Source organism: Euprymna scolopes, chromosome 44 (genome assembly GCF_053919585.1).
Source record: "Euprymna scolopes isolate OS-2025 chromosome 44, ASM5391958v1, whole genome shotgun sequence".
Lineage (NCBI taxonomy): Eukaryota > Metazoa > Mollusca > Cephalopoda > Sepiida > Sepiolidae > Euprymna > Euprymna scolopes.
In genome coordinates this window covers 54,827,757-54,848,248 of record NC_136525.1, presented here as the reverse complement: position 1 = coordinate 54,848,248, position 20,492 = coordinate 54,827,757, and the positions used below count along the sequence as shown (strand labels likewise).

The 20,492-nt window shown below is 35.6% G+C and overlaps 1 protein-coding gene and 1 pseudogene across 2 annotated transcripts in view; one reads left to right on the top strand and one right to left on the bottom strand.

Annotated features, from left to right (window-relative positions):
• LOC145268848 (uncharacterized) overlaps positions 1–18,767 on the top strand; it is a 48,923-nt gene extending 30,156 nt beyond the window's left edge. The window contains exons 8-11 of one of the 2 annotated variants that reach the window (XM_080124522.1): positions 3,304–3,413; positions 9,727–10,663; positions 13,535–13,566; positions 18,325–18,767. In XM_080124522.1, the coding sequence (XP_079980648.1) occupies positions 3,304–3,413; positions 9,727–10,663; positions 13,535–13,566; positions 18,325–18,486 (1,241 nt within the window). In that variant the 3' untranslated portion in view covers positions 18,487–18,767. The remainder of the gene's footprint in view (positions 1–3,303; positions 3,414–9,726; positions 10,664–13,534; positions 13,567–18,324) is intronic. The other variant, XM_080124523.1, reaches the window with a different exon arrangement.
• Positions 6,453–6,569, bottom strand: LOC145268971 (5S ribosomal RNA; annotated as a pseudogene).
• Positions 18,768–20,492: the final 1,725 nt, after the last annotated feature.

Sequence of the window (20,492 nt, the reverse complement as noted above, 5' to 3'; positions counted from 1 at the left end):
TATTGATTTTTCTATTGTTCTCATCTTGAGCGTTATTTGTGCAAAGTTTTGATCGGAAAGTCTCAGGACAAAAAAACTGTGTATATGAGACTTCCTGCAAATACGGGAAAGTAGACAAAGGTGAGACTGGTCGCTGTTATGAAAAGGGAGAGAACCCAGTAAGTAAGAAAGCAAAACTAGATAAATTTGAAAATAATATTAGGAAAAGGTTAGAATCGAACCCTGTAGGCAAGTGTTAAAAGATAATAGATATTGAAATTCTAGGAATGCAGAACGATTTGCATTGTTCTTGCAAATAACTAAATATTATTTATGTCAGGAATTCGGTCAATTGTTTATGCTTTTAGAAATAACTGGATATTAAATATGTCAGTGAAAAGAATGGACAATACGAGTTTTAGAAATAATGATTAACAAGTAGGTTAGATATTGAACAATTAAAATTCGGAATTTGTTTGCCAAAAGTGTGTTTGGACATACATAGGTAAAATCTACGTGACGAAGCAGGCCTCTGATGTCATCAAGAAAGGAGATTCAGGACAAAGAAACTATGTATATGAATCTTCCTGCAAATGCGGGAAAGTATGCAAAGGTGAGCTGTGACACGGGGGGGGGGGGAGTCGAGACGAGCTGAATGGAAAGCAAAAGGAACTTCCAAGTTTTTATCATCAACAATCTGATCCCCTGTCTAGCATCAATTGAAATGGATACCATTGGATCATAGGAAAGATTTGGTGCTAGCTGATTGCAAGAGTTAAGTGTGGATGTAGTAAGTTTATGAAACTTCTGTCATTACTAACCAGCAGAGCATTACCACTGTTGACTAAGAAAAGACTCTATCAGACATGCAATTGTGTGACGTATAAAAGTGAAACCTGGCCAGTGAGGGTTGAGGACATGCGTTGCATGAAGAGAAATGAAATGAGAACGATACAATGGATGTGTGTATGGGAGTCTTAAAGACAGGCTTAGTTCTCATGACCTCAGAGTAAGATTAACTCTGGACAGTGTAGAGAGTTCATTGATCGGGTCATGTCGTTGCATAGGTGGGGTCTTTTTAGAGAGAGAGACGGGGTACATATTGATGAGGGGATGAAGAGAGAGGGGAACGACATTTATACATTTTACAGTTCCTTCTTTTAACATATATTAAAGTGAAGAGAGATTGATCAGTTCTTTAACACTGGAGGGGACAGTCATTACTTAGATGGAGAGGGGGACACATTACTTAGATGGTTGGTTGGTTGTTTTGTTTTACGGCATATCAACCCTTTTCAGGTTATTTAATGCCGAATCTGGTGATTTTGAAGAACGATTTTTTAATATAGTATATTTTTTTTTAAGTCGTATTCTATTTAACCCATAGTTGGGACCTTAACAGGTGCTACAACTCCGGGTCAGAGTGGACCTGGGAGCAATGGCAATTAAAGGGTGACTCCACACTCCCTAAGGCCTGCAAGCTGGGGACCTCACCATCGGATATAGTTTAAGGTCATATCCAGGACCCATTACTTAGATGGGTTATACACAACGTTCATTAATAACGATTAGTTCACATTACCTTCAATTTGGTAGAAAGAAGACACGAAGACCGCAGTTACAAAAATATGATGATCTTCTTTTATTACATTCAACCGGTTGCAATGATGATGACATCCAGGAATTCAAAGTCGATTACATGATTAAAACTTTCTAACCCTTCGCTTCCAAAGGGAGACCCTCCTCTGATTCGATCCGGACTCGACTGCCTCCTGTCTCCAACTCTCTCTAATCTCCTAAAACTAGCAAACTATATTGAGAATTCAGTTTCTGCTATGACGTCATGTATGTGGGAAACTCACGTAGGTTAAACATGCATGGTTCGCACATGTCCAAACCATTTCTGCAGACAAAGAATTCTTCTAACCTATTTTTCGACCCAACTTATTTTTACTCATATTTAAATTTGCTATTGTTCGTTCTTCTAACTGACCTTATTTTAATTCAGTTTTCATAAAAAGAATTGAACAATCAGAATCCCTTTTACTCAAACATATTTAAACTATTTTATATTAAATTGAACAATGTGAAATTCTACATTCCATTTCTGACTATTTCTGAACCTATTTTCGAACCTTGCTTACCAGGTTCGAATCTCGGTCTATCTAATCTCATTTAAGAGTTTGTGTGTCAGTAGAGGTAGATAATTTTAGTACACTCCTATATTAAATGGTTGCATCACATGAATGAGAAACTGGTAAACTATAAAGATGTTGTTTTCAACCATCTCAACAATCTTCTATCAGATTGACAAGAAAGTTCTTGCGGTTTGTAACTTTTAAATTCAGATAAACAGATCTCGGCTCAAACAAAAATTTATCGATCGAAACAAGCACCATTAGAATCAACACACTTTTGCTTCTATCTTTCCGTCATCAATGCTCTGATCCCCGTCTGGCATCAATTGAAATGAATGGCTCTCATCTTGGGGAGGCACCATGTTTTGACAAGCTTCTGAGTTGATCTGATATGGAACGCGTACATCAAATTTATTTCCAAGGTCGCTGGAAAAATGGTGGGATCCTTCTACCGCTCCAGTAGATATCTCACTGCTGATGCAATTCTCTACATCTATAAGAGCCAAGTGCGTCCAAGGATGGAGTACTGCTGCCACATCTGGGCAGGAGCTCCTAGAAGCAGCTTATCCTGCCTTGACAGACTTCAAAATAGACTTTGTAGCTTAGTGGGGAGATGCGTTTTTTTTCTTACTTGCAACCTCTTTCCCACGGAAAAGACGTTGCGAGCCTGTCTCTGCTTTATCGTTTTCATGCCAAGTGCACATCTGAGCTCCAATCTATGGTTCCCCGTAGCCAAGCTTTCATGAAAAACACTCATCTAGCTGAAACCACTATCAATAATTTCCTCCACTCTTTATCTACCTAAACCTAAACGTAGATTCTATGAACAAAGCTTCTTTCTTAGAACTGCACGCCTGTGGAACTCTCTTCTATTTGCCTGCTTTCCAGCTGACTACAATCTGGTTGTCTTCAAGTCCAATATAAACAAATTCTTGATGAGCTGTTCTCCTTAAGTAATTCAATTTAGCAAATTTCCACTACTAACGATTACTACAATATTCTCATTGGTTACCATACACTCATTAACCCTTATCCTCGAGTGGCCTCCGGGCCTTGATAAGTGGTTACTCCTTTGTAAAAAAAAAAAAAAAGAAAAAAGCACAGGTAATGCCATCTTTTTCTTTTCTTTTTTTTTCTTTTTTTTAATAAATTTTATTTTTTCAATTTTTTTGCTCCGAATGGTAAGATGATTTTCAAGTGGCAGAAACTCGTCAGGAAAAATCTTCCTCTGCCGAAGAAGAAAATGCTGGTTTCCTTTTGCTTGGCTCATCGACGCTCAAGCATCCATCTTCCAAGGTAAGTGGATGAGATTGACCTTCTTTTCATATTCCTACTTACTTGCCTCCCCACGAGGGCAGAGTTAAACGCAAGGTCGGTTTTTAATATGGGGAAAATCCAGCTCTCCAAAACGGGGCACTCTGGATAGAAACAAAAAAAAAAAATTGTTGGCACTCTGAATAGAAACAAAAAAAAACATTGTCTCGGTCATGAAGGATTTCTCCTCCACTGATAGAGGACAGAAAAGGTAAAGTGTAGCACCAGAACAGATACTACACTGTAATCTTGGCCCGAAGAGCAAGAAATGATTATTATTCACGTTATTTGGACTCTTGTTCTCATCTTAAGTTTTGTTTTTATGGTTTTGGTTGATTTAACCTCCAATCTTCTTCAGGTGTATCGTATCAAACTGACGAGAAGCATTAAGCTTTGAAATGTCATGATATAAAGAGTTTCTATAACTTTCTTGTTTTCCTTATCGAACCGACAAATAAATTTATCTATATCTTATTTTGATTGAGATTGTCGGACTGACTTCCTCATCTTGGTTGTTATGGTCACAACATTTCGGCCGTTTTGCCCTCCGGCCTTCATCAGGTGTTTTGTATCGAACTGGGGAACCGTTTGTTAGGAGTCTCGAACCCAACCCTTTATCATTATTACGGGGGTACCGTGTTCGGACTCCAGCTAGTCTCTGGGACATAGTTGCTGATTCTCTGTTTTGAATGTTACTTTTCACTGCCTTTGTTCAGGATTGAACTCAGCACCTTTGGGTAACTGTAAACTTTGATACAACGTCTAGGACCACTCGGCCATATGTAACTAGTCACTCAGTCCGACAATCGCAATCAATGAAAACACCTCATCTCAAAAATACAGACAATTAATATCTTATTTTGTTTTGAATTATCATTACACATATCTCTATCTCTTATGTGAAAGTCACTTTGTGTGCGTGTACGAGTTCTTTATCATGGGATCTGAAACAACTGAGCAAATTTCACACAAAGCTAAATTATATATCTGGTAGTGTTCCTAGATAAGTTTTTTTACAGAAATTCATCCGATGAGTATTGAAAATCAAAAAAATCTGATCTTAAAAAAAAGTCTTTTTTCTCTTAAAAATAAAAAAGAAGAATTTTTACAGGAAAATATTTTACGATACACTGGTGTAACCTTGGCCGGTGTAACGTAAAAAAAAGATACACTGGTGTAACCTTGGCCGGTGTAACGTAAAATAGTCTCCTGTAAAAATGCTTCTTTTTATCTATCAGAGAAGAAAGATTATGTTTAAGATTGTCAAGCCCAAATATCAGCTGACATGATGTTGTAAACAAACACAGACGGAATTTGATGAACGACATTATCGTTATTATCTTTTTTTTATTTTTTGCAAATTAGTTCGCCGGGCAAATTTTTTTTGCAAATTAGTTCGCCGGGCAAATTTTTTTTGCAAATTAGTTCGCTGGGCAAATTTTTTTTGCAAATTAGTTCGCTGGGCAAATTTTTTTTGCAAATTAGTTCGCTGGGCAAATTTTTTTTGCAAATTAGTTCGCTGGGCAAATTTTTTTTGCAAATTAGTTCGCCGGGCAAATTTTTTTTGCAAATTAGTTCGCCGGGCAAATTTTTTTTGCAAATTAGTTCGCTGGGCAAATTTTTTTTGCAAATTAGTTCGCTGGGCAAATTTTTTTTGCAAATTAGTTCGCTGGGCAAATTTTTTTTGCAAATTAGTTCGCTGGGCAAATTTTTTTTGCAAATTAGTTCGCTGGGCAAATTTTTTTTGCAAATTAGTTCGCTGGGCAAATTCTTTTTGCAAATTAGTTCGCTGGGCAAATTTTTTTTGCAAATTAGTTCGCTGGGCAAATTTTTTTTGCAAATTAGTTCGCTGGGCAAATTTTTTTTGCAAATTAGTTCGCTGGGCAAATTTTTTTTGCAAATTAGTTCGCTGGGCAAATTTTTTTTGCAAATTAGTTCGCCGGGCAAATTTTTTTTGCAAATTAGTTCGCTGGGCAAATTTTTTTTGCAAATTAGTTCGCCGAGCAAATTTTTTTTGCAAATTAGTTCGCTGGGCAAATTTTTTTTGCAAATTAGTTCGCTGGGCAAATTTTTTTTGCAAATTAGTTCGCTGGGCAAATTTTTTTTGCAAATTAGTTCGCTGGGCAAATTTTTTTTGCAAATTAGTTCGCTGGGCAAATTTTTTTTGCAAATTAGTTCGCTGGGCAAATTCTTTTTGCAAATTAGTTCGCTGGGCAAATTTTTTTTGCAAATTAGTTCGCTGGGCAAATTTTTTTTGCAAATTAGTTCGCCGGGCAAATTTTTTTTGCAAATTAGTTCGCTGGGCAAATTTTTTTTGCAAATTAGTTCGCTGGGCAAATTTTTTTTGCAAATTAGTTCGCCGAGCAAATTATTCCTTGTAATATATAATAGTCAATAGAGGATGGATTCTATAATAATTCATATACAATCTGCATTTTAAGCGTATTGTATGACTGCAACGCTGGGCGGCCAGCATTTTTTTTTTTTTACATTTACACCCCAAACAAGGCAAGTGCCACTTTGATGTAGGGGTTTACTATTTGAGACATAAATTGCAGGGATACTATGTAGGGAGTTGAGCAGCAAGATGTCTGTTTACATTACACTTGAACTTCTGCATGTCAGTAGAGTTGGAGAAGCAGGAATCCGGAAGGGAATTCCAAAAGCTAACAGTTCTGGGGAAGAAACTATTAAAGTAGAAGGTTTTCTTGCATCTAGGGATCTCTACTGTGTAGGGGTGGGATTTTGCTGCTTGTTGGGTTTGTCGGGGATATTTACATTCAAGGGGTACAAGGCTTGTAGTTCGTCAGGGCATTCACCATTAAAATAAGCTGGTGTATATATAAAAAAAAGGCTTCCTTCAGTCTTGGTAGACTATGGATACCCACTGCTTGCGCGTGAAATTTGTATGGCAAGAGTTGCGCAATCTCCAACCATGCCTCCCCTGAGTCAACATTGTTGCATACCAGTGGCAAGTTGAGGTTCAAGACGACTGGAAACAATGCCGAGATAAGCGGAGAGCACATACAGCGCCTAGAATTCCCAAATGGTCACCCATCTGGTATTAGCCAGGCTCAACATTGCTTAACTTTGGTGATCTGACGAGAACCGGTGTGTCAATGTGATTATGCCGTATATATATATATATATATATATATATATATATATATATATATTAGAAAAAGTACCCGTCGTTGACTGGGTTCAAAAACAGCCTACAGAAAATGGACTCTGATTTATGAAAGTATGACAGGTTATGAAAAGTGTTGTGGAGATGCCTACTATGAATCACCAATACCGGGGGAGTCCGGCAACGACCGTCAAATAGGCAAGACGCTTATGCTGCCTCCAGTAAGACATGCAACACGCCACATACCGGAATATCTCCAACTGAAGTATATCTGAAGACATGTAAATATGTATATAACTTTTCTTCCTAATATATTATTGTATACCTTTACTTTCCGTGTTCTTGTTAATTATTTGTGCAGACACAACAAAAAGGAAGGGTTGTAAAGAGATAGCTTCGAATTTGGGGTTATCAAAACCAAAGCAAAATATGATGAAAGTAAAAATAAAATAGATAAACCCCATAATTTATTATACCATACCTGTTCACACAGAAACACTTATCACAATATTCTGTGGATCTATATTAAAAAACCGTGTTAAACTTTGTGACATATTTCCATTCTATGGAGGTCAGGTGCGAACGAACACCCCATAATTTTATATACCATATTTCTTCAAACTGAAGCATAATTATCAAAGTATACTTACGCAGATAGATATGAAAAGTCTTTATTAAAGTTTGTGCCTATTTCCATTCTATGGAGGCCAGGCACGAACGCAGACCCCACAATTTTATTATACCATCCCTATTTAAGTTAAAACATACTTATCAAAGTATTCTTATGTACATCTATATCAAAAACACTTGTAAACGTTTTTTTTTTAATTTTCAAATTTTTTAATTTTCATACTTTGTGGACCAGGCACGTACGCAGACCCCACAATTTTAATGAATTATCATTATGCCAGATCAAACATACCCATTCCTGTGTCTCGATACATCTTCTATCATTTTCTATAATAGTCAACCATATAGGAGCCTATTCGTGACCAGACACACACACAGACGTTCAGCTTTATATATATATATATATATTATACTTGAACTTTGGTATGTCAGTAGAGTTGGGGAAGCAGGAACCCGGAAGGGAATTCCAAAAGCTAACAGTTCTGGGGAAGAAACTATTAGAGTAGGAGGCTTTCTGGCATCTGGAGATCTCTACTGTGTAAAAAAAGTTTTGGTAAGTAGGTAGGAACGAACCCGAAACCCTGAGGTGAAGTTGGAAAATAAAATGTGAAAAAAAGCATGACGCGTTAACCGCTAGGCCAGCAAGAATGAGTTACTGAAAGACGTTTGAATTTATTTAAGTAAGAAGAGAATTGACAGGTGCCCGCACTTAATAACGTCAAGTGGAAGTTGTAGAGTTAACATGTTGTGCAAGCGTTACGACGACGTAAGCAATAGCTATTCAACAGTTAACATTTTCTGCGGGACAGTTTTTAATGAGGTCAATAACCCAATGGTTAATAACCCGGTTTGTTTGTTTTTACCCAACTTTTGGGGAAAACCAGCTTCCCCGTTTATTAGGGGAGTGTCTCGTCTCAAAATGAAAGCAATTGTCTGATATGATGGTGATAAGCCGACATTGACCAAACGTTACATCACTTTCTGGAGACCGCTGGCCCTGGGCCAAGGATTCAAATTGAGTTTCGCTTTTTTTATTCCGAAAAACAAAAGCAACATGCGGCGATCCAAAAATGTGGAATATTTAACGTTTCAAAGTCGGGCAAATTAAATAGCCAGGTGACCCTAACTTTCACAAGAAACACTCGTCTAGCTGTAAACACTATCAATAATTCCCCCCACTCTTTATCTGTGCCTAAACCTAAACGTAGATTCCATGAACAAAGCTTCTTAGAACTGCACACCTGTGGAATTGTTTTCCGTTTTCCTGCTTTCCGGCTGACTACAATATGATTGTGTTCAAGTCTAACGTAAACAAGTTCTTGATGAGCCGTTCCATATAAGTTATCAAATTTACCAAATTTTCATTACTAATGATTACTATATTGTCCAATTTCTACTGTACACTCTTTAACCCTTATCCTTGAGTGGCCTCTTGGCCTTGATAATGTGGTGACGCCTATGTAAAAAAAAAAAAAAAAAGACCCCATTGTTAACGCGTAGATATTATCATTTAGACGTGATATAAAAAGTTTTAAGAAAGAGCAAGCTGACCGAGCAGTCCTCGGAAAAAAGCCTTTTGCAGACATACACAAAAAGCGAACATACATACATAGACACACATTTTGCCTTTTATATATATAGACTAGCAAAGATCTTACGTTTTGACCTTCAGTTGTATTTTATCTGCAAAGATTCGTGGCGTAACGAATATAAAGTATTTGGTAAATTCAGTTCCAAATGCTATTCTTCTGGAGGATGAAGGTTCAATCTTCAACGCAAGAAACAATCAGAATACAATTACGAATTACTTAGGACATCTACAAATAGTGTCGAGCGTTACACGAGAACAAGAAAAAAATGGCCACGATGTCTCTTGAAGTCTTGACAATGACTTAAAAATAAATTACAAAATAGTGGTAGAAACTCACCCGATAATTGTCATGGTAAATTGAAGCCGTTAAAATAAAATTTAATTATCCTAATTAGTTTAATATACTAGAAAACATAATTGTAATCTGTACAAAATTTTCTTTCATTTGATATGCTACAAGCCATATTTTGTTGATAATTTCTTTGAATCGTGTCGTGATGGCCATTTTGGATTTCCTAATTGCCCTCTTAGATTTTTCACGGTGTAATGATGACAAATGATAATGTTCATCAGAATAATATTTCGCATGATGATAAAGCATTATCTCCCATTTCTGTTCTGCACTTGAGTCACCGGGTATATTTGCCAGGTAGGTTTTAAATTCCTTTTTCAAAAGTCCAGTTGCTTCTATAATTACTGGAATGATGTAGATCTTCCTTAGATTCCAATTTCTTTTCATGTCGTCGTACGGAAGACCTTGGTATTTCGTTATCTTTTCCTTCTCGGCTCTGTTTAAGCCAACATCATTGGGAACATTGATTTTAACAAGAGTTACTTCTTTCTCCTTATCCCATATACTATTTCAGCTTAAATGTTATTTGGGTCTGACTTTGAAAATCTTACATAGATTCGACATGAAATAACTTTAGTTTATTTCTTTGCAGGTTTCCTCACAAAAGTCGTCGATGGTCACCCCTGATGGCAATGCGAGCCGTAAATCTAACAAAGTTGTTTCAGATCGCGTTGAGATAGATACGTCAGCTCAACGGGTCTCCAAACAGTCACCTATGGTTGCACCCATGAACAAGGAAACCACTTCTCCTCGGAAAGTCTCTCAGAATTTGTCCAAAGTCTCACCTTGCAGTAACAACAGCCGCAAGCTGCAAGAATCGGCTCAGCAGACAAACAGTGAAGTCGAAGAAGAAGTCCGTCTTTTTCGTTTATCTCGAACTTCAGATGAGCACGCAAAATGCTTGCCAAATAAAGAATGCGATGTAAAAAAAAAATCTGGTGACAATTATAAAAATCCTACAAAGACAGCCCCCGACCGAAACAAATCAATTTCCGCAAGCAACCAGAGTACCACTTCTCAAGTTAATAAAGATTCTGCGGAAACGTCGTTTGAAATTCCGTTGAGCGGAAAAGTTGCGTCAAACTCCAATTTGAATAAATTAAATTCGGACGAAACCGATTGTAATTCGTTGGATTCCCTCTTGAATACAAGTTCAGAAAACCGTTTACCGCGATGGAAGAATTTGAATTTGTCATCGATCGAGAGTGACAGAACGTCGGATTCAGCAAGCAAGATGCAAATGTCGAAAAAAATTAAATTAAGCCATGCCGGCGAATCAATGACTAGTGATCGCCTGAAAGGTCAGCTTTCGAGCCAACCTACAATGACACGCGATAAAAGCAAGTCGATCTCCAAACTGTCAAAGTCGGACAATTCAAAATCAAAGACTTCAGAATCGGACAATGTGAATTCTTCGAAACATGCTGCCGACAAAATTTCCGGTGTCAATCGGCAGAAACTGACAAAAAATACTAATTTGTTAACGGACTCGCATAACTTATCGAATATCGTACGTGAAGATCCCGTTGGTAAGTTTTTTGTTTTTTTTATTTAATTATTGGAATTCTTTTGAAACAACCTGATGAAGGCCAGAGGAATAGTTGGCCGAAATGTTGCTAAACAATCTATATATCTATAAAAGTGAACGTGTCTGTCTGTCTGTGTACATTTTCCTACGCAATAACTCTGTTAGTTTTCAGTCTACAGACTCGAAATTTGATATACAGGGTACTAAGATTTGGGAAAATCTTTGTAATCCGTTTTCGGCCAGAAATTTGGCTATTAAGGGGTCAAAGTTCAACGATTTGACCTTTGAGAACTCTACCAAACTCCTCCGCCAATTTTGGTTATAAACAATTGAAATTTTAGATATAGGTTCCTTGGACATGGATCTAACTTAATAATCAGATGTATCAACAGTACTCCATCTTTGGGCATATTTAACTCTTGCACGGGTAAAAGATTGCATTAGGAGTGAGATACTTTCTGGAGCGATAGAATGATCCCGTCATCTTTCCAGCGATTTTGGCAATAGATCTCATGTTGGTCTTACAGTTCAGGTCAGGAGTAAAAGTCAATCCAAGTTAGTCAGAATTGGGTGCTTCTTCAAAACGAGGGCCGTTTCATTTCATCTGGAGCAAAGCGAGGATATGAGCATTGGTGGTGAAAAGATAGAAGTTAACTCGTCAGTTTTTACCCGATCGTACCACGCGCCCGAGACTGGAAGAGAGGGAATCAGAAAGATACTGATCTCTGTCAGTCTTTCAAGTGTTGCTATTCTCCTCTATGGCTGCTAGACTTGGCCTATACGGGAAAGTGACCGACGCAAACTGGAGGTATTTGAGCATCACCGCCTTCATAGCATCCTCCGTGTCTGCTGGCAACAGTTTGTCTCCAACAGTACAACTCGTACGCTCTGCACAATCTACTCCTCCAAAAATTTCTTCTTAACAGTCGCCTTTGTTGGTTCGACCACATTCTTTGATGACACCCAGGCGACTTCTTGTGTAGCCATCTTCGACGTCGGTTGCGGTTCTGGTTTCAAGAAGAAATAAAGTTGAACACTAAAGTCAGAAACTACCAGGCCTTCGTCCATACCATTCTTCTTTATGGCTGCGAGACTTGGTTTGTATCGGGTAGTGGCCTACGTAAACTGAAGGTATTTGACCATCACTGCCTACACCACATTCTCCATGTCTGCTGGCAACAGTTTGTTCCGAACGTTACAATTCGTATTTGCTGCACGATCTCTTTTTTATGTCTTCATTGGTTCGACCACGTTCTTCGACAACACCCAGGTTACTTTCTCTGTGTAGTTATCGATCCAGCTCTACCACCAGGCTGAAAGAATTGTCGTGGTGATCAACTGAAAACCAGGCTCAGGACAGTGAAGCAGGATAATGAGATAATTCTAGGCCCTCTCTTTTACGAGATCCGTTGCCGGAACCACGAATGGCTTGCAATCGTAACAGAAGCCGCCTTGGATCACTGGTCAGACAGTGTTTGAGATGTGGTCAACTTGATGGAAAGAGCCAGAGTAAATGCCACAACCATAACTATTACCATTTCTCTCTTCCACCGGAAATGTTTGTTTATATTTCTTTGACATAATAAAAACTGAAACAACCATCACAGTGAGGGAGCGAAATAGACATAGATAGATAGGCAGATAGATAGATAGAGAGACATTTTTTGATTAACGTTTTACTTCATTCAGATCTGTCGTTGTTAAAAAATATTTTTTTAAAAAATTCTCCACTTAATCGCACCTACGCTCTCTCGCTATATATATATATATATATATATATATATATATATATATATATCCATATAATTATAAAATTCAAATGACCAGTTTACAACATCCGGTTGCGCATGCGCGCATGATCTGCGCACTAAAATATTAACGTTATTTATTTCGAAATTATTATTTAACATGGGAAGAGTGGGGTTTAAAATAACTTAAACGCAATACAGAAATGAACAAAATTTGAATGTAACTATAATAAGTATTATGATATCTGTTCAGTGCACATTTACCTATAAGTATGGCCAACCATTTATAATTCAGTAACCGTAAATTTTTTTTTCAAAAATAATCAATTATAATAAACAGAACGACTCAAAGAAAGCTATCTATTCTTTTTTCATTTTAATATACTTTCATAGAAATGTTTCTGTTATGTCAAAAAAAAAACTATTTTCTTTACGTCACAAGTGTCACGCTCATACATGAATTCCATAGCTAATATAACATACTGACCCAACGGGTCACGGGTAGTCTAGTATGTATGTATTTATATACATATATATATATATATATATATATATATATATATATATATATAGTAAAACAAACGTTAGCCAAACAATCCATCTCTCTCTCTCTCTCTCTATATATATATATATATATATATAGAGAGAGAGAGAGAGAGAGAGAGAGAGATTGTTCACCTAACGTTTGTTTATATAATATATATATATATATATAAAACGGACTCACTCTATGAGGTTCCGCCACAACAACTAAGTCGTTCGGAAATCCACACAGATGATTTATGGTGAAGGCTTTGTGTAGAACCATGAACACTTTTTGATAATATTGCTAAATTTCTTGAGGAAAATTATTTCCCTTGCATCAGTGAAGATTTTGGGAATTTGTATTAATTTCGGCAGGATATGTATATAATAATGTTTTCACCTGAAATGTGTTCATTTGAAACATCACTAATTTACACAAACACAAAACGTTTTTTATAACTTGAAAAACAAAAAAAATAGAATTAAAATAACAAATCTATATTTTTTTTTTTGTAAACTTTTCAAAAATGTTAAAATTTTCAATACATTCAAACAGTGGAAATATTTTTACTCTTTTTTTTTTTCTTCTCTTTTTTCAGAACTTTATGCAACTAGTCAGGAATTATTTCCGGTAAATGTTTCTTCTTTTATTTGTTTATTTTTTATTTATTTGTTTGTTTTTATTTATTTGTTTTTATTTATTTGTTTGTTTTTATTTATTTATTTGTTTTTATTTATTTATTTATTTTTTATTTATTTATTTGTTTTTATTTATTTATTTATTTGTTTTTATTTATTTATTTGTTTTTATTTATTTATTTGTTTTTGTTTATTTATTTGTTTTTATTTGTTTTTGTTTATTTATGTTTTTATTTATTTATTTGTTTTTGTTTATTTATTTGTTTTTATTTATTTATTTGTTTTGATTTATTTATTTGTTTTTGTTTATTTATTTGTTTTTATTTGTTTTTGTTTATTTGTTTTTATTTATTTATTTTTATTTGTTTTTGTTTATTTATTTGTTTTTGTTTATTTATTTGTTTTTATTTGTATTTGTTTATTTATGTTTTTATTTATTTATTTGTTTTTATTTATTTATTTGTGTTTGTTTATTTGTTTTTATTTATTTATTTGTATTTATTTATTTGTTTTTGTTTATTTATTTGTTTTTGTTTATTTATTTGTTTTTATTTGTTTTTGTTTATTTATTTGTTTTTATTTATTTATTTGTTTTTGTTTATTTATTTGTTTTTGTTTATTTATTTGTTTTTGTTTATTTATTTGTTTTTGTTTATTTGTTTTTATTTGTTTTTGTTTATTTATTTGTTTTTATTTATTTATTTATTTTTATTTATTTATTTGTTTTTGTTTATTTATTTGTTTTTATTTGTTTTTGTTTATTTATTTGTTTTTATTTATTTGTTTTTATTTATTCATTTAAAACCTCGTGATGGACTTTTCCTATTCCAACTATGCAACCTCTTTCCCACAAAAAAAAAAAAATGTTGCAAGCCTATCTCTGCTTTATCATTATTTTCATGGCAAGTGCTCGACTGAGCTCCAATCCATGGTCCCCCCCCCCGGCTTGACTTTCATGAAAAACACTCATCTAACTGAAACCACTATCAATAATTTCCACCACTCTTTATCTGTGCCTAAACCTAAACGTAGATTCTATGAACAAAGCTTCCTTCTTAGAACTGCACACCTGTGGAACTCTCCCCCGTTTGCCTGCTTTCCAGCTGACTACAATATGGTCGTCTTTAAGTCCAATGTAAACAAATTCTTGATAAGCCGTTCCCCTTAAGTAATCTAATTTACCAAATTTCCACTACTAACCATTACTACGATAGTCCAGTTAACTACTGTACACTCTTTAACCTTTATCCTTGAGTGGCCTCCAGGCCTTGATAAGTGGTGACTCCTTTGTTAAAAAAAGAACAAAAAAAAAAAAACGTTGTGGTGATTCAGATTGTTTTAAATGTTGATACGAGGCAGCTTTTTTCGACTCGCAAACGCTTTGTATGCTTTGTCATGCTTTATGTAAGTAAAACATCGTTCAATATGACTAAAATAGAATTAAATTTATTATTTTAATTGGAATTCATTATTGAGATGAGTATTATTTATATTCCCACAACTAATAAAGATGAGAATAATGGGAAAAATGGTGGGATCCTTCTACCGCTCCAGAAGATATCTCACTACTGATGCAATTCTCTATCTGTATAAAAGCCAAGTACGTCCAAGGATGGAATACTACTGCCACATATGGGCAGCAGCTGCTAAAAATGCTATCCTGCCTTGACAGAGTACAAAATAGACTTCGTGGTTTAGTGGGGGGGGGCCTTTTCTCTTCCCTGCAACTCTCTCCCACAGAAAAGACGTTGCGAGCCTGTCTTTGTTTAATCGTTATTTCCATAGCAGGTGCTCATCTGAGCTCCAATCCCTCGTCCCCCCTCCCCAATTTTTCACGATAAACACCCGTCTGGCTGAAACTACTGTCAATAATTTTCCCCACTCTTTATCTGTGCCTAAATCCAAACGTAGATTCCATGAGCAAAGCTTCTTTCTTAGAACTGCACGCCAGTGGAACTCTCTGCCGCTTGCCTGTTTCCCACCTGACTACAACTTGGATGTCTTCAAGTCCAACATAAACAAACTCCTGACAAATCGCCCCTTTAAGTAAGACACTATCAAATCTCCAATACTAATGATTACTACAATACTATTTCATTGATTACTGTACACGCAATAACCCTTATCCCTGAGTGGCCTTTGGGCCTTGATAAGTGGTGACCTCCATGTAAAAAAAAAAAAAAAGTCCGCAATAAATAAATTAATGTTTTTTTTTTAAATAAGTTAATTATATTAACAACTCAATTTGATACATTTTGCAGTGTATGAAATGGAATTGTGAATATTTTTTTAGGTAATTTAATTGTATCTACAATTATATCAATGCAACTTTGTCTCTGTATGAGTCCGTTCCTTACAAACTCCGAAACGGCTGAACAGATTTTCTTTAAAATTTACAGAACTCTAGTGTATAAGTCTGCGAGTGATCTTAGTTAAGTTTTGTCTCAGAATACCCCCGATAATTACTGATAATCGAAACCATTATTTTAATTTATCGATCATCGGTAAAGCCATTTTTCCATGTCATCGCTTAGCAACAATGATAAAAAAACAGGCCGTGAAAATTCTACTGTGGGTAAGTTAATAGCGTTTTTTTTTTTGCATGATATGGTCTGTAGGTTCAAACCCCGCACATAAATTTCTTAATGTTTTCTCTTCGTTAACTGGAAAGAAGTTTATATAAAATAATTTTATAAAAGAAACAGTAGGTTCTCTAAAGTGCAATGTAGAATAACATATATTTTGGACTGAGTTACTGCACGGAGGCATGTGAAACTTCACCCCGGGCGATTTCACGGATTTTGTTGACAATAAAAATATAGGAGTGTGAAATATTCGTTGATCATCATTCAATCCCAGGCAACGTCGAGTCTCCCTGCTAGATCATGTTTTATCAATATTTTTTGTTGGTTGAAATAATTTTCTAGTAATTTTTTTCTTGCATTTACTTTTTTATTTATTTATTTTTTTTATTATTTCAATTTAAAAAAAAAACTTATTTTATTTATCTTTCAAAAAAATTATTTCATTTATTTTTTTTATTTGTATTTATTTTTTATTTATAGATATTTATTTCATATTTTATTTATTTATTTTTTGTTAGTGCTGGGACGATTAATCGAAATCAGAAAAATATGTAGCCATTTTCTGATTCCAAAAACGATTCGTCTTTTTTTTTTTTTTTTTTTAATTTTTTTTTTTTTTCTTACAATTTTCACCCCAAACAAGGCACATTGCCACTTTGATGTAGGGGGCTACTATCAGGCACATAAACTACAGGGGTACTACGTAGGGAGTTGGGCAGCAAGATGTCGGTTCACATTACACTTGAACTTCTGCATGTCAGTACAGTTGGGGAAGCAGGGACCCGGAAGGGAATTCCAAAGTCTAGCGGTTCTGGGGAAGAAACTATTGGAGTAGAAAGCTCTCTTACATCTAGGGATCTCTACTGTGAAGGGGTGGGATTTAGTTGCTTGTCGGGGGTATTTATGTGCTTGCAGTTCATTGGAGCATTCACCATTAAAATACTTGTAGAACAGGCAGAGGATGCAACAAAATAAATATTTAAAATTTTAAACCAGTAAAACTAAAATGTACAGATCCTCCCCCATAAATATATTTTGACGCTTAAAGAAAATATCTGCACAGTTAACGTGTTTTGATGGTAAAAAGGAAAAATGACAACTTTATAGTTAAATATTTAGAGATTTATAAAGAATCGCTAATTGTATTGGAATCGTCCTACCACTAATATATATAGTATATAATATTCTTTATTAAAAAAAAAAATGATTTATGCATTTTTTCATTGTTTTTTTTATTTTTTTATTTAATTATTTTTAATTATTACAGTATAAGTTTGATCAGATTTTATCAATATTTTCGTTGGTTGAAAATCGATAAATAATTTTCTAGTAATTCTTTTTTTTTTTTTTCTATTTACTTTTATTTAAATTAAAAAAGTTTTCTTTCTTTTTTTTTTACAAGGAGTTCACCACTTATCAAGGCCCAAAGGCCACTCGGGGATAAGGGTTATTGTGTGTACAGTAATCAAAGGGAAAGTGTAGCAATAGTATTGGAGAATTGATAAGGTGTCATTACTTGGGGGGGGCGGTTCATCAGGAATTTGGAATTTGTTTGTGTTGGACTTGAAGACGTCCAGGTTAAAGTCGAGAGGGAAACAGGCAAGCGGAACAGGGTTCCACAGGCGTGCAGTTCTAAGAAAGAAGCTTTGTTCATGGAATCTACATTTTGATTTAGGCACAGATAAGGAGTGGGGGAAATTATTAAAGGTGGTTTCAGCTAGTCAGGTGTTTTTTGAAAAAGATTAGCGAGGGGGGACCAGAGAATGGAGCTCAGATGAGCACTTGCCATGGAAATAACGATAAAACAAAGATAGGCTTGCAATGTCTCTTCTGTGGGAGAGAGGTTGCAGGGAAAAGAAAAGGGCATCTCCCACCAAGCCACAAAGTCTATTTTGTACTCTGTCAAGGCAGGATAGGCTGTTTTTAGCAGCTCCTGCCCAGATGTGGCAGCAGTACTCCATCCTTGGACGTACTTGCCTTTTACATAGAGATATTTATCTTTCAATTTATTAAAAAGAAGTTTTCATTTTTTTTATCGATATATATTTGTTTTTAATTTTTTCAATTCATATTTTATTATTTGTATATAATATTCTATATTAAAAAAAAAATGGATTCATTGTTTTTTTTAAATATTTTATTTTTTTCTTTGTTTTCACTTTCAGAAACACGTGGCCTGTCTGTCTCTCTTGCCGTCGCCCAACCAACTTACAGCAGAGAACAATCTGAATGGCATCCGATTAAGCCAAGAAACAATGGGTACGATCAATACGTATTGGTCACATTCACGCGATCACATTTGCCAAAGACGCTACTGGAAACAATGAAATCCCAATAAACTAAAAAAATAAAAATTTCAGCAAGTTTTGAGGTGTTTAAAGCCAAACAGAAATAAGACAACAGGGAGGTAGAATCAATGATTATTCTGGCTATTCTGAACTCAATATCCTTTCGGATAGAGTTTTATAAAAATAATAAAGATAAGCCAAATTTATTGTTGTATGTGTGTGCGTATGAGAAGTAACGGTTTCCACTTAGTGTAAAGCATTACTTTTCATTATTAGAATTGAGCTCTCTGGTGCCAGTAAAGTAAATATGTATAAAAACAGTTTATTTTTACTTTTGTGGACAACAGGATTGCATGTAGGTAAGATTGCTGACGACTGTGCAAGCAGTTGGGTTGTGAATTTTACTTTGAAACGCAACATGTCTAGCCACACTGAGGAGTCGTTATACAGAGTGGAACGGTAAAGTTGTTGCTTTAAAGAAAACACAGATTTATTTTAAAAAACTTTTATTGAAAAAAAAAAAAAAAAATATCAATCAATTCGGGTAAGTTGATTATGTAGTATAGCTGACATCTATTCAATGTAGCCACCTTCAGCCTCAATACAGGTCTGGAACTGGGAGCATGCCTTTTCTACAAGCGTCAGCAGGAGCTCGGCAAATGGCGGTGATCAGGATGGCTTTGGTGTTGTGGGAGGTCATGTTGGTGATGTTCTTGACGTATGACCAACTGAAGTAGCCCAGCGGATTCAAGTCGAGAGAGAAGGGATCAGTGAGAGAAAAGTACAAAGTCGTAGCACTTGTGAAGCCAAGCCTGGGTCTCTTTGGACTTGTGGGACGGTCCTGAGTCCTGCTGCCACACCCAGGGTCTGCTAGTGATTGCACCAGGGGATCACCACACTCTTCAGCACACCAAGGTACACTTTGGTGTTGATTTCAAGCCGACTTCGAAGATTTGAGGTGGCATGATGTGGTGTTCACTTGAAACCCCACCAAAGATCATAACCGTGGCCGAAAAATTTGTTTTCATCATCTTGGGCACGTCCCTGCTATTCATGGCAATCCAATGATGCATTTTGAGGGTGCTGGCAATGGTCCTGTTGTCATAACTTAGATTGGTAGAGAGTATGAGTTGTACAGCAGTTTCGTTAAACGGAAATGGAATCATGTCGTCTTTTCTAAGGCGACAATTTTATCGTTCCACCCTGAACAGTGAAACAGTTGTCGGCAGATTATGTTTTTACTCTTTTTCACCCTACACAAGCATATTACAAGGAATTACTAATTTGGGATCACGTCTAATGGGATAGTGGGGAGTTGAGGAGCAAGATATCGGTTTGTATTACTTTTAAACTTCTGCAAGTTATACAGTTAGATAAGCAGGAAACAGGGAAGGAATTCCAAAGTTCAGCAGTTTGATGGAAGAAACTATCAGTGAATGGGTGAGATTTTGTTGCTTGTCGGGTTAGTCAGGAGTATGTACATCAAAGGGGCACAAGTGCTGTGAGTTCATCAGAATACATTTCATGAAAGTATTTCGTAAGACAGGCACAGGGTCTGGAGCTGGACCAATGGTGCGGGATCTATTAGATTTGATACTTTTTTTGAACTTGTCTAAGAGAGAGAGGGAGACTAGTGGTAGACGCACCATACCAAATGCATGGGCGAATTGTGGCTTTGTAATGAGTGAATACTTTTCTAGCACATTAGAGGAAACTCGGCTTCTTTGCAGCAGCCTTGGCAATGTCCTCAATGTATTTGTTCCAATTCATGTTGCCTGTGAATGTTAAGCCACAAAGTTTGAACGATGAGCCCTCAGTTAGGTTGTTACTTGTTATGGCAATCATTGTTGGAGGAGTTTTTTTTTGTTTTTTTTTGTACTTGTTGAAAGGAAAGGAGCGTAGTCTTAGTAGCATTAAATGTTACCATCCATTTCTTTAGTCATAAAGTCAACCGATGTATAAAAAAAAAAAAAAAAAAAAAAGTAAAATCAAAAACTTGCAAATTTGTGTTTAGACAAGATAAGTGTTAGATGGGATAGATACTG